The sequence below is a fragment of the Helianthus annuus genome, chromosome 16 (assembly GCF_002127325.2).
Source record: "Helianthus annuus cultivar XRQ/B chromosome 16, HanXRQr2.0-SUNRISE, whole genome shotgun sequence".
Classification (NCBI taxonomy): Eukaryota; Viridiplantae; Streptophyta; class Magnoliopsida; order Asterales; family Asteraceae; genus Helianthus; species Helianthus annuus.
The window spans coordinates 195142368-195156495 of NC_035448.2; the positions used below are offsets into that span (position 1 = coordinate 195142368).

General features: G+C 35.7%; 1 protein-coding gene across 1 annotated transcript; it reads right to left on the minus strand.

The window, feature by feature from the left end:
- Window positions 1-678: 678 nt before the first annotated feature.
- LOC110915183 lies at window positions 679-12030 on the minus strand. The gene is made up of 12 exons (XM_022159836.2): window positions 11946-12030; window positions 10629-10695; window positions 5967-9646; window positions 4567-4704; window positions 4055-4243; window positions 3841-3978; window positions 3617-3738; window positions 3398-3530; window positions 3011-3140; window positions 2845-2924; window positions 1605-1739; window positions 679-1141 (listed from the first exon to the last, which is right to left on the minus strand). Exons 3-12 carry the CDS (start codon window positions 6417-6419, stop codon window positions 905-907), a joined length of 1755 nt encoding a protein of 584 aa, XP_022015528.1. The 5' UTR covers window positions 6420-9646; window positions 10629-10695; window positions 11946-12030; the 3' UTR covers window positions 679-904.
- Window positions 12031-14128: the final 2098 nt, after the last annotated feature.

Below are 14128 nucleotides of genomic sequence, written 5' to 3' on the forward strand. Positions count from 1 at the left end.
TTAGGGTAAATTGCATTTTACGTCTTTTAAGTTTCAACAAAATTGTTGGCACTGTAATTTTATTAGTTAAAAGACAAAAATAAAATTAAGATAATTTACCATAATCATATTTCTTTACCATGCAATTAGTGTCAGCTTGTTAATTTTGTATTCTTTATAGTATATGATGGTTCTTGTGGTTTTCAAACCATTATTATGAACGATTGTAAGCTGTCCATAATGTGTTCTATACTTCTATGTCACATGGTAGGTCAAGAACATTGTCACTCACCTAATACTACAACACTAGATTGGACATATGTTTTGTTGTCCATCATCACGTGTGTTGATCAAAAACTCAAATTTGTTAACACAGAGGAGATCTCTAGTGTGTCGAATATCACACCAAAGTTGTACTAATCCCACACCGACAACGATAACTCGATGATCATCCATAGAGGTGTATGTTTAAACGTGAATTAACTTTATAGAAGGGTTGGCCCATTCCAGTGGAGATCGGCGGGCCAAAGCCCACTGGATCAGGCCCAATACAAAGATAACCTCTTTAGCATCATAGTAATAGAAAAGTGAACTTGACAGTTGACGCTATCGAAAAGCCACAATGTGCGTGCGTGCGTGCATACGTGCTTGTTTTTAGAGCTCACAAGCCACATAGCAACAAATCAACAATGACCGATGAAAAATCAAATAACTATCTATACTCATGGCTTTAGAAGAAAAAATCACAAAGATCGCTTCGCAACTAGTTTAAACTACAATTAGTTTTAGGAAGAAAAAGATAAATAATAAATACCTCACTCTCACTTTTATATATATATATTATTTTATTTATTATATTAAAGGGCAATTTTGACCTTGCCTGCTTAACTGATACTGTGTATATTATTAGTCTGTCTTCGTCATCTTAGACGAACTTCTGGATGTTTATAACTTCAGATAACCGGTTCCAATCCAAAGACTCCAAGGTCGTTGGAGTCAGAAACGCAGCCCCCACCCCAAAGGCAACAATGAGGAACACCGTTGCTTTGGCGCACCCCCACCCGCGTGATACCCTTCCCAATAACACCTTACAGTGTTTATCCGCTTCCCTGTAGAGTGCTTGATCACCGGATTTATCTCCCTCTGTCATCGCCTTCTCATTCTAGGGGGAATAAATAAAAAAGAGAACACATAAGTGCGGTATGATAAAATTATAACAAAACAATGAAGAGTAAAATGCCATTTTCGTCCCTAAGGTTTAGCAGCAAGTTTTGCGACTTTTGTCCAAAGGTTTGTTTTTCCGCAAAGGTTTAAAATCTTGTCATTTTCATCCGGCTCATTAACTCCATCTATTTGTCTCCGTTAAGGTAGTGGTATTTTCGTCTTTTTTTGTTACCCTAAAAGGCAATTCGGTCTTTTGTATACCCATATGCCTTAACAGAGAAAAATGGATGGAGTTCAAGAGCCGGATAAAAATGGCAAGAATTCAAACCTTTTGGATCTAGATGCGAAAAAACAAACCGTTGGACGATAATCGCAAACCTCCGGGACGAAATGGCATTTTACTCAAAAATGAACAAAGCTGTTTTCCGGTCAACCCAGCCCGGCCCGTTTTGACATGATACCTTTCTCTTTAAACTCTTGAGAGTTTCAGTTAGGGCCTCAAGAAAAGACTGTTTTAGAGATAGTTCCTTCCATTGTTCATTGAGCCTTTTCAAAATAACGATGCTTGCTTCTAAATTATCCAAATATACCATATCCTGCACATAATCATATTTAAGGAATTAACGCCTTTTAGTTGTAAATATAACTCAGCACAAACTGAATTTTTAATAACACATGACACCAAAGATAAAGTTCAAACTTAGTTACTAGAGGTGACGGGTACATGCGGGTTGGGTAATGGAATAATATGAGTTCGGGTCAAAACAACCACGTTTATCCTCGAGCCAAAACGGGTCAATGCCATTTGTCATTTTTGGGTTTAAATTATTTAATGTACTAAATATGATTCATATAATAATATAATTTTATTTAAATAAAACCATAGTTGTCAATAGCGGCTATAGCGACCGCTATAGCGTGCTAGGTAGCGAGGCGACCAAGTGTCGCTATCTGGGTCATAGCGACCAATAGCGTGAATAGCGACAGTTAGGTTTTTTTTTTTATGTAAATAGCAATTAGATACAGCTATAAAATAGATGGATTTATAGTTTTTTGTTAAATATATATGTAAAATAGCATATATACCAAGGAATTTGATATAATATACATATAAAAATTTTCAAAATTCTTTTTCTAGTGTATCGCTATTTATAAAATAACGGTCACTATTTGTCGCTATTCGCTATGTAGCATATAGGTCCCTTGTCGCTATTCACTATTAACAACTATGAATAAAACTACTATTAGTACGTTATAATTATTTAGTGGTTTTTTGTATTTTACCTGCTTACCCGTTACCAAACAAATACAGCTCGAATTGACCCTTTTTTTCATATAAACGAGTTAAAAAGGTGACATAGATGAATTAACTCAGTTAGGCACCAAAGTTTCATGTTTTTTAATTTGCATATCTCAATACTAAGATTCTGAATTTCTGATCCATGCTGATTACATTATTATTTGCATCTAATTCTCATCCACATTAATGAACAAAAGTCAAATTAAGGCGGTTTAACTAGTCAACTATTAGAAGGGGATTGCTTGGGAGCTACACGGTATTACTATTAGACACTTAGATTTACAAGATATAGCCTCAATTTGGAGATTAAAGCATGGAACTGAGAAATCCTTTTCGTCTTTTCCCACGAAAGTTCAGTTTTATCATGATTATTTTATACAAAAAAAAGGGAAGAAACTAACCCATTGCTTGCAACAATCAGGATTTTGAGTTGTGCACCAGATAAAAATATCAGATGCTTCATGGGCTAGCTCAGGGATCCCTGCCATTGCAAAGGAAAAATATCAAGAAATTAACGTTCGAAATATATTCTTCAACTTAGAAGTTAAATTTATTAAATAAGTGTACCTTCTCCGGAAGCTTTTAAAGAAATAGTCATAATTTGTTGGTAGACTTGTTTCATGGCTTTGCTTCCAGGGGAACCAGCAAGAGCCACCTTTTTTAGCGTAGGATACACAGTTTCGAATCTTTCTGTTGCCTGTACGATAACAACCATTTTTAAGGCTCATGAATGAATATTCAATCTGTCATTCACCGTTCGATTAATAATAGTGTTGTTTGTTTTATGTGTTGAATGAATCGTATGAAAATTAGTAAATGACCGTTTCCAAGACTATTACTACCAATGGGAAGGTGGCTCCCAATACTCAATAGTAAATGACAATTTTACCCTTTTCCAGGAATTACTATTAAATGAACAGTCTAAATGACCAATATAGCTTACAGAAGTCCCACCTTCAAACGAGCTGATGATGAAGGGAAGGCGGTTCTCAAAAGCAAGTCAAATGCGGTTGGCGGCAATAGACGCTCACCCTTTCGCACAGCACCATTTACTAAAATAGTCCGAGCCTTTGGGGCAGACAGAATCCTACAAACACAAGAAAAATAATCAATACGTCACAGGTTTGCAATTAACTATGCGGTAGATGTAAAGAAAGAAGAGCGATTTAAAACCTTTCCACTGATTGCAATATTAGATCCCGTGTTTGCGGATTGGAGCCCGATTTGGTCCCAACTATAGGCAATATCAAATGAGACCACAAGTATAACCCGACCGCCAGGTCCCCTTGTGATGCCTGCAAGTTTAAACTCTTTATAATCAATATATAATCCTTTATGGAACCAGAAATAGAATCTCTTTTTGCTCATAAACAGTTAATGGTACCGAGTCAACTCACTTGTGTTACCATCCACACAATCAATGGAAGCTTGTCTTGACCTTGATACTTTAGTGCTTCGTTTAAAGTTGGCAATACGGTAATTAACGCGTCAGGTTTCTTTCGTAACACCATAGCTAATACTACAAACAGACCCACCTGTTAAAGATTCATAGGAATGAAATCAGTTAAACTAAGTTGATGAAGAACAATTAAGTGATTTCTCTTATCTTACTGGAGATTTTAAGGATGTCTTTTGGGTGCCTTTTTTTGAACCCTTTGGACCACCGAGTTGGCTTGTAAGGTCGATAAGAATGCTGTCTAAAGACCAAACGATAAAAGAAGTAAGCGCTTCCACAGGTCTTTTGTTAATCCAATCAACTGATGTTCTGTAAACAGCCTCAGAAATATGTGACACAGGATTCTGCACTTAAACGAAAAGAATGAGAAGAGGAAGAAGAAAAGGTTTCATACCATAAAAAAACCGATATTTGTTTTTTCATTTTTCATGAATAAGTTATATGCTACCAGAAGAGAAAAGTTCATACACGTACACATACAGTTCATTATCATTTTAACTCTTCAAAGACATTCACATACAGTTTGAATTGTTTGGATCACAAACTCTTCATACAAATCAAATCACTGGACAATACAATCATAAGCACTATAATTTTGCAGTCAGGAGTATAAGTTCATTATCATTTTAACTTGTATTATAATCATAGTTTCTCGAAGAGAACTTACATCTGCAATCTTTGCAACAGGGGATTCTCTAAATAACTTCACCCAAGGAAATTGTGAAGCAGGCACGCTAGAGAATGCACGTCCAAAGTAGTCAGCAAACCTCCTTAATTGTATATCTTCCTGCGCCTCATATGAAGTCTATAAACACAAGTTATAAATGTTAGTTCTTAGTATTTAAACCAATAATCAAATCAAATCAAATCCAAAAGTTCTCAAAACTAAAGCTAAAAAGTGTCTATTTGTTTCAACTGTATATCCTGGAGCTCTAAATTTGTATCAGATTAAACTAATAATGAAAAAAGAATCATAACAGCACACTGAAATGTACATACAACATCTACTCGATAATCAAATAAAATCCAAAAGTTCTCACAACTAAAGCTAAAAAAGTGTCTATTTGTAAGAATTTCAACTAATAATTAAAAAAAAATTATAACAGCACATCGAACTGCGCATACAACATCTACTCAATAATCAATTAAAATCCAAAAGTTCTCCAAACAGACTAAAGCTGTCTATTTGTTTCAACTGTATATCCTAGAGCCATAAATTTCTCACAATTTAAACAAATAATAAAAAAAATCATAACAACACACTGAATTACACAAACAACATCTAAACAATTCATTCACCGTCACATCCAACCTAAAACTAGCCAATATTTTAACAAATAATATCCAAAAGTTCTCAAAACTAAAGCTAAAAAGTGCCTATTTGTTTCAACTGTACATCCTATAGCTATAAACTTGTAACAATTTAAACTAATAGCATAAAAAAATCACAACAGCAAATTAAATTACACAAACAACATCTACACAATTCATTCATCGTCACATCCAACCGAAAACTAGCCAATATTTTATAACCAATAATCAAATAAAATCCAAAAGTTCTCACAACTAAACCTAAAAAGTGTCTATATGTTTCAACTATATATAGTATTGTTATGACCCCGAGGTTGTGGACCTACTTAGTCGAGTTCAAACGGTCATGCATAGTAATGTTGTGACCCCGAGATCTATGAACATAGTTTTTAAAAGACTTAGTTTCGCTATTCAAAAAAGGGTAGCAGTGCAGCTTGTTGCCCGTTTACCGTCTATCTCGATGTAAATTCATAATTTTAATAAAAATAAAACCGTTACCATATATCCTAGAGCTCTAAATTCATAACAACTTAAACTAATAATGAAAAAAAAATCATAACAGCACAACATCTACTCAATTCATTCACCGTCACATCCAACAGAAAACTAGCCAATATTTTAACAAATAATATCCAAAAGTTCTCACAACTAAACCTAAAAAGTGTCTATATGTTTCAACTGTAAATCCTATAGCTTCCAAAATTGTAATAATTTTAACTAATAACGAATAAAATCATGGATACTCAATTCACTCACCATCACATCCACCAGAAAACCAGCCAATTCATCCGCATCAATCTTCGCAGCCGCTTCCGCAACCGTAACCTTAGGTTTCTTCACCTTCTTCTGTTTCTTCTTCTTCGTCGCGTCAACATCATCCGTTACATCCACTTTATCCTCACCAACCTCTTCATCACTATCCTCATAATTCTTCTTCTTCTTCTTCTTCAACGATCTAACCGGAGGTTCAGAATCAAAATCATCATCGATCGCTAGTCTCTGAGCTTCCAGAACCTTCCGACGCTCTTCCGATTGCTTCTCAATCGCAGCGAACACACTTTCGGTGTTACTGGTGGATCCGTTGAGATGCGAGTTCGGTAATTGTTGCTGATTGTTGTTGTTGTGGTTCTTCTTCTTGTTTTTCTTTGCGTATGTGACCTTCTGCCATCCGTGATCGTTGTCTGATTGAACAGTGGATTCGGACTCCATGAAATTAGGTTAGATGAGGATGATTTTTTTTTTTGGGATCTGGATTGGATGGAGAAACCGTTTTTTTGTAGGTGAATATTTTATTGTTGTTAGAATTAGAATTAGAGTCCAATTCTGACTACTAGTGTTGTTAGGTGACACGAGTTTGTATCGTAATGGACCAGACGGTTACGAATGCTTGAATAACACAAGATCTTGATGGACTCCTCTAGTTTTTAAAAGTATACGAATAGTCCCTGGTTTGCATTTTGTAACGTATTTAGTGCACAGTATGTTTAAGTTAGAGACTAAATACGTTACAAAGTGCAAACCACATGGACCATCCGTGTATTTTTGAAAAAAGTTAGGGACTAAATACGTTATAAAGAGTAAATCACAAGGACGAGTTGTGTACTTTTGGAAAACTAAAGGGTAAATCCAAAATCTTGATAAACCACATAGACCATCCGTATACCATTGTACTTTATTCTTAAATTTAGTACTTTCTTATTAAAAAAAATGTTTGAAAAGATAGATAGATAAATAAGTTTGTAACTGTTTTAAACTTTGAATCGAAATCTCGTTGAGTTTAATATTTGGGTAAATTACACTTTTCGTCCTTTATGTTTGTAGCGGGTTGCAATGAATAGCTTTTAACTTCAATAATTACAGTTACAATCCTTTATTTGGAAAACACATTACACCTTTCGTCCTTTAGCACTAACCAAGTTAAAATTTTCAGTTATGTCTATCCACTTAAGAGTATTCTGGTCATTCCATGTTTTTATTTAAAATGTTCATTAACAAATAAACACCATCTTCCCTAATTCCCCAACCCTAACCCTAGAATCCCTCCTCTTCATCTCTCTCCAACCAACCTCTACCCCTAATTTTCTTGCAACCGGACCATCACGAAGCCTACGGTAAAGTTGTACATGATCAACATTTGCAACATGTGATGTAGATACTTGATTTTCATCCTTCTTCTTATTATTATCATCAACATGTTCTAACACTGTAGATTTTAGTGTACAATAACTGAAACTAGGAACCCTAAAATCTAACCCTAAAGGGGAAATTTGGTTCTTTTAGGGTGAAAAAAGCAAAAAGATTGGTGGGTTTGTGTGGAATGTAAAGAAAATCAATTAGAAGATGGGAAAAATCTGACCTTTGAGAGTTTATATTGTGAAGAACATAGGCGGAGAAGACGAGTTGCAGGGTTTCTTGCCATTGAGATTGATGGATAAATGTATTGTTTTACATAATATGAATGATTGTACGCGTGAAGGTGATGAAAAATAGTGGTGATTTTGGGAGATTTGGGGGAATGTGGTGAATGCAGACTTCAGTAACCACCAGAGGTGATGTCTGGTCAAACCAAGTGTATTATATAGTGTTGGTAATTTTGACTTAACAAGTGTTAATGTGAGTAATTGAGAGAAAACGAGCTTAAAAGCGGGATCTGAAGGTCAACGGGACGCGAGATAGAAAAAAATCAACCTGAACACGTCAGGCGACACGCGGCAGTCTTCTGGTCCATGTCCGCAACGCGCTGGAGATCAAGAAGTGAATGTCGGTCAAAATTGAACAATGTCGGTCAAGTAGGTGACCCCCGCGACACACGGAGGGTGGGGGTGATTGTTCCGCAACGCGCGGCCCGGGTGACGACGGGAATTCTTATTTAAACAACGAAAATAGATTATTAGGTCATCAACTTTCATAACAATCAATTGGCAACCGTCATATACAAACCAGGAGACAATTATAACATGATTCAACATCATTCAAGGCTGTTTTCTCATGTTTAATCATTCCCGAATCAAGATTGAAGCTAGATAAACAAGCATGAGCGGCTAAATAATCAGTGACTTCCGCCCGGATGAACGTTTGCTCTGTTTGACATAATTATCTTATTTCTGATTCTTGTAAACGGGTATATCTTGACTACTTGTGTTGATTTCTTGGTAACGTTGATTGTGTTTGAATTAGTTATCGTTTATTAAGCGTATTGGCAACTTTCTTGCGTTGTTAGGTTGAATGGTGAATCTTAAAACTATCCTTAACAATTAATCAAAGTCATTAATTCAAAGGTCATGTCTATGTGGTGTTTTGAATCAGTAAACGGATTTTTGTATTAAAACGGGTATTCAGGATTCCGGGTGGAGGTTACTTCTTCTCATTCTGATAACACTTTTCGTGACAAATTTTGTTTTCTTTTAAATCAAACAAACCCACAATTAGATAGTTTAGTTTTTAATTAAATTCTTTAACACTGACCACAAATTCTCCGTGGATACGATACCCTACTTACGCTATCTACGTAGTTTAAATAGGTTTTTGGTTTACCTTACGACAGTCATCAAGAGGTCCTGTAGAAGACGCCTTCAATCGGTCATTAGAACAAAATAACGAGAAGCCTCGACAACATAGGTCATCGAAAATGAGTGGTGGCACTGTGGGAGTGGTGGTGGTAGATGTAACGCCTCGTATTTCCGTGTTGCTATGTTTTTAGAAAATACGTGTTCGCTTTCCTATTTTTGGAATCACGGTCGGAATCGAATCGAAAAAAAAAACAGACTAGGAACGGCAACCGCAGTGTTTTAACGCAATTGACAAACAACGTCTACTGACGCTATCTTACGCCTTTTTAAATTTAAAATTTTAGCTTACGACGCTACGTGGAGTTCGAGATTCGTAAATGGGTTTGTAGAAGCTGGCGGGCCACTTAAAAACACGGGTTTGGACTTGTGGGCCTTGGGCCCAAGCCCATTAAGTGAAACTTGGTACTTAAATAAGTCAAACCCTAAAAGTTACTTAATTGTGTTCAGCCGCACTCTATCTTCTTCGCTCCCCAAAAAAAAATCTCAAAACGTGTCTTCAACCTAACACACCACTACCTCTCTCCCTCACTCTCTCATTAGCACCCATACCTGTAACTTATAGAACTCAAACCCTCTGTTCCCCCCTCTACTGAGCTCCGGCGACCGGAGCTACATCTCCGACGGGCGCCACCCATCTCCCTCCGACAACACACCCCACACCCCCATGAATCTTTGATCTTCCGGCGTATAAAAGTGGCGGCGGCGATGTCACACCCCGAAATATCAGAGCTGGCGTGACTGGACCGGTATCTTCATTGCACAGCGGAAGCAAAAAGCTAAGACTTCTAAACAATGAACGCCCGCTAAGTACTCGAAATCCCGTGGGTTCTTCTATTCCAACCGTTCCGTAGTTTTGAAAAATGCAACCTGAGAAAGAACATGCGAAAAAGTCAACATAAAGTTGAGCGAGTTCATAGTTTGTTTTAAAAAGATTTAAAATAAATCTTTTTGATAACCGGTTTAAATTTGTTGAGAAAATATAGTAAAATTATTTTCTTGGCATGATGAAAAACTGTGAGTTTAGCCCACAATAGTCTTTGTGCATTGCACGAGAGAGAATGGGCCGAGCCCAAACGAACCTTTGTAAGCAGGATCAGCGCTTCCTCTTACTTAGGTATAACTTGAAAACCGTTACTAAAGTTTGTAAATCCATGTACTTGTGAGTTTACATCAAATGAATCTTAAAAACATTTGAAAGTTCAGTTTATAAGTAGGTATGTAATGCGTCTATGAACATGTTGATCATTAATGTGTAGCTAAGACATTAATATGTGTGCCGACATAGGAAGCACTCAACCCGGTAGACGATTTAAGTGTCGATTCACTTCGACAGGGACACAAAAGCACTCTAAGTGGCCGCACAAGGACCGTGAGTGGGGCTCGCCCATACCCGATAGATCTACCCCCTGTTCCGTGGTCCTTAAAAGGATTAATGGTGCCTAAGTTAGCGCCTATTCGCACGTGATCCAAGAGTTCATTCCATAGCTTAATCATACCGTAGTTAATATGTATTTCAAAAGAAAAAGGGGGACATAAACCCATTGGGTTGTCTCGTTGTTCGTACGCAGAACAACCCAGTCCCGTTGTAGTAACTAGGACATTCCTGTCACTAGTCATGAAAATCATGCACGTTTGTGAAAATACGCATTTGTTTTGTAAAACCGGTATGTTTAGTATAAACCGTTCGTAAACCATTTGAGTTCCTTGAAATCCATTCGCAATATGGTTTAGAAATATGAGTTTTTGTTCAACGAAAAGTTGTTTACTTTTGCAAAACTTGCATGTCTTTCCACCCCCGAAAACATTTATAAAAATGTAAAACAGTAAAAAGTGGGGGTTATGAACTCACCTGATCAGCAAAGCAATTACTCCAATTACCAATCAAAGACAAATAAAGCCCGCGATTGCGTGATGACCTATAGGTGTCCTAATTACAACAAAGATACTTTAAGGGTTGTTCAAAGTCTAAGACATACAGGTCTGATATGTAATTGATTCACCCAACACAACTCGATGTGTTAATACGACCCTTGTTTCAAATGTTTGACTCGACTCGTTTGACTCGACAACCGTTGGTGATGTGTTTCCCGACTTCCCAATATGTTTATTTACAACTATAAATAATTATAATATTAGTAGGATTAAAATTATATAAGACATAATTCGTGTTCGACACACACGTCTACGTGTTCGTGTTAACCCGAGTCTAAATAATATCCGTATTATTTATTCGTCTTTGTTAAATGAATAAATATATTTTATATATATTTATTTTTTTTAGAAGAATATGTCCCAAATACATCATGTATCGTAATAAAAATAATAATAATGTATATTATTTTTATATATAATATAACAAATAAATACTATATTTATTTCATGTGTCTCTATTTGTTTTATGCTACGGTATATACCCATGTTACTCCTATAATTACACATAACTGCACAACAATACTTGTGCCATTTGATATTACCAAGCCTTTCAAAAGATATGCATGTTTTATGTTATAAAAATGTATATATAGAAAATGGTCCACAAAATCCATGTCTTATGTTTATGTCATTTTCACCAACAAAATAAAATTTTATCATAATCTCCCTACGTAAAAGGCTTGTTAGGGTTTAAAACGTTAAAGGTTACAAAATATATAATTTCCCTCAAAATCAAACATAGAGTTTTTAAACGCATCATTTTTCACCAAAACACCCAAGTTATCACTTTGTTTCCAAGTTTCCCCACTAAACATCAACAATATCTAGCAATATTTCTTTTTCACCAACAAAACCCAATATACTAAAGTATATATATCAGTTTGTTTTTAGCTAAAACACTTATAAATATTCCCCAAGAAATAACTTATCAGTAGCCTTATATATATATATATATATATATTTATAGGACTTTTAAGTTGTTTATTAATGCCCTTCGATTCCTTTTTATTTCTGAACTAAAAAGTTTGGATGAATAACATGTCACTAGCATTTTGTGAACTCAAACATTTTATATTCATGTAAACCAATTGAATGGGTGAGATCACATTTCTAACAGCATGTTTCTAAATCTTAGAATATAACATATATTACATAGGGACTTGTGTTGGGTGATTGTTTGATCTAAAATAAAATGCATATAACTCAAGAGAAACAAGGATGAAAGGGATCATACCAACTTAGAGTAGAGTAGAAACAAGATAGTGAGATGCTTGAACTTGAAGATTCAACCTTATGTGTGTGAGGATGTGTGTAACCGTAAGATAGAAAGGGATGAAAGGGCTAATGTGTTTTTGTGGTGTTGTTTCTAATGGATATGGTTTTTATGTAAAACCATAAATATATAAAAAAAACAAAAACCCAAATATCTAATGGTCATCATCAAAACATGGGCAAGATTTAATCAAGCAAATCTTCAAGATATGGGAGGGTAGGTTGGACGTAGGATATGCAGGTAGGACTAGGGAGTAAGGTGTGGTGGGAGTAGGGTAGGGTAGGGTAGGGTGGTGGTTTATTGAGTATGGATTATGTTTTGCTAGGTGTACAAAATGCTCACTTAATTTTACCCGCTATTTACTTTTTTTAATAAAATGTAAAATAGAACCATCATAAAAATATGAATGTGTCTAGTGTATAAAAATATTTTTATACATTTGTATTAGTGTTGCTCTAACCGCGTATCACAAATATAATTTACAATTAACTTGTCAAAAACTTAAATAATAACAAATATATATCTAAATATATATATTTATAGCATTACACACATAGTATTACTATAGAGTGGTTTCCCATGTATTTAGACATTTACCACCAATCTTCGTACGTGTCGGGTTAACTCGTGTGTGAGCCGGTAATTTATAAAAAAATAATATATCAAATGTGAAATTCAACCCGGATAGACATCACTATGCATATGACGACCAAATTAATAAAAACTATCTCTAAAACGTAAGATTACGATGTGCGCCAAATTCGGGTTTTAGCCTGGATTTGTCGGTTGTCACATTCTTCCCTTGTTGAAAGAATTTCATCCCGAAATTAGGTTTGTCTTTATTCCTTAATGTGTCATTATCCCGAGCTTTGTCAATTGTTGAACAAGTTACCACAATTCCCTACCAGTTGTTAGTTGTTGAACAGACATCGCGACCTCTACGAGCGGTTAAGCGGGTTTAACGATATTTTGCAGTTGTCGCATTGGTAGAATGACCCTTTTGTCGGCTGTTGAGCAGTATTTTGTCCGGTGTCTGTTCGTTACCGCTTCTCGTTCAGCAGTCTTCCCGCAAATCAACATTCGTGTACTGTAAAGCCGAATAGACGTTCCTAGGCACTCCAGAAGGCCTAAGTAAGTTAATCTATGTCTTAAACACTACTTGTTATCGCCTAAACGTTTGTTAATCACGTAATTAGAAGGCCGTTAATTACAGGTTGTCACATTCTCCCCCTGTTGCAGAAATTTCGTCCTCGAAATTTAGAATATGCTATCTCCTCAGAGTTGTGTCGTTCGCAGGTAAGTCCGAACAATACCAAAGTGAATGACCGTGTAATCGAACCAAGACTTATTCAGATTACGTGAATGTAAAGACATTTTGCATCAATAAGAACCCAGCAGTTCAACTGAGTTTGTTCTAGGAATCGATGTCAAGTGAACAAAGCATAGTGATACTATCAACAATGCGACCAAGTTTACGGGGTTCAACAAAAGAGGAATTTCGACCAATAGAATTCTAAATGAGCGTTCACAATATGCAAGTCAATTTTTGGAAACAATCGAATTTTCTACCAACGGAAACTTGCATTGGTTGTTGTATGAATGAAACTTGAATCAACAAGCTCAAATAGATAGAATCAAGAAATGATTTGTCAACTGTCGAACCAATAAATGAATAAGTCAAAATCAACGTGTTGCAAGGATACACCGAAATTAAATACAACCAAACCTGGTGTATCATCGTCTTAATACATAGTTGCATTAAGACTATTTAAACGATGTGTCAAACGAAAAACATAAATAGTTTCCCATGAAACGGCTGATCGTGATTAGCACAAGCTACAAGTTTACACCGAGGCCACAAGGTGTCGTAGTGATCGAAATAATTCAATAATAGTGGTGAACGAACAAGTATCACCGTGTATGAAATCAGATGAAGGGCTCAACGAAGTAAATGTGAATGTTTGTTCCAAACAAACATCATGATATTTTCAATTGATAATGAAACAAATAAATAATGTTTTCCGATCGGAAATGAAAGAGCAATAGATATCACAAAATATTCGATCGATGATTAAAGAACCGTTAAGAGGTATACCGAAATATGACATGAATTTGTGTACCATTATCTTAACACACGATTGTAT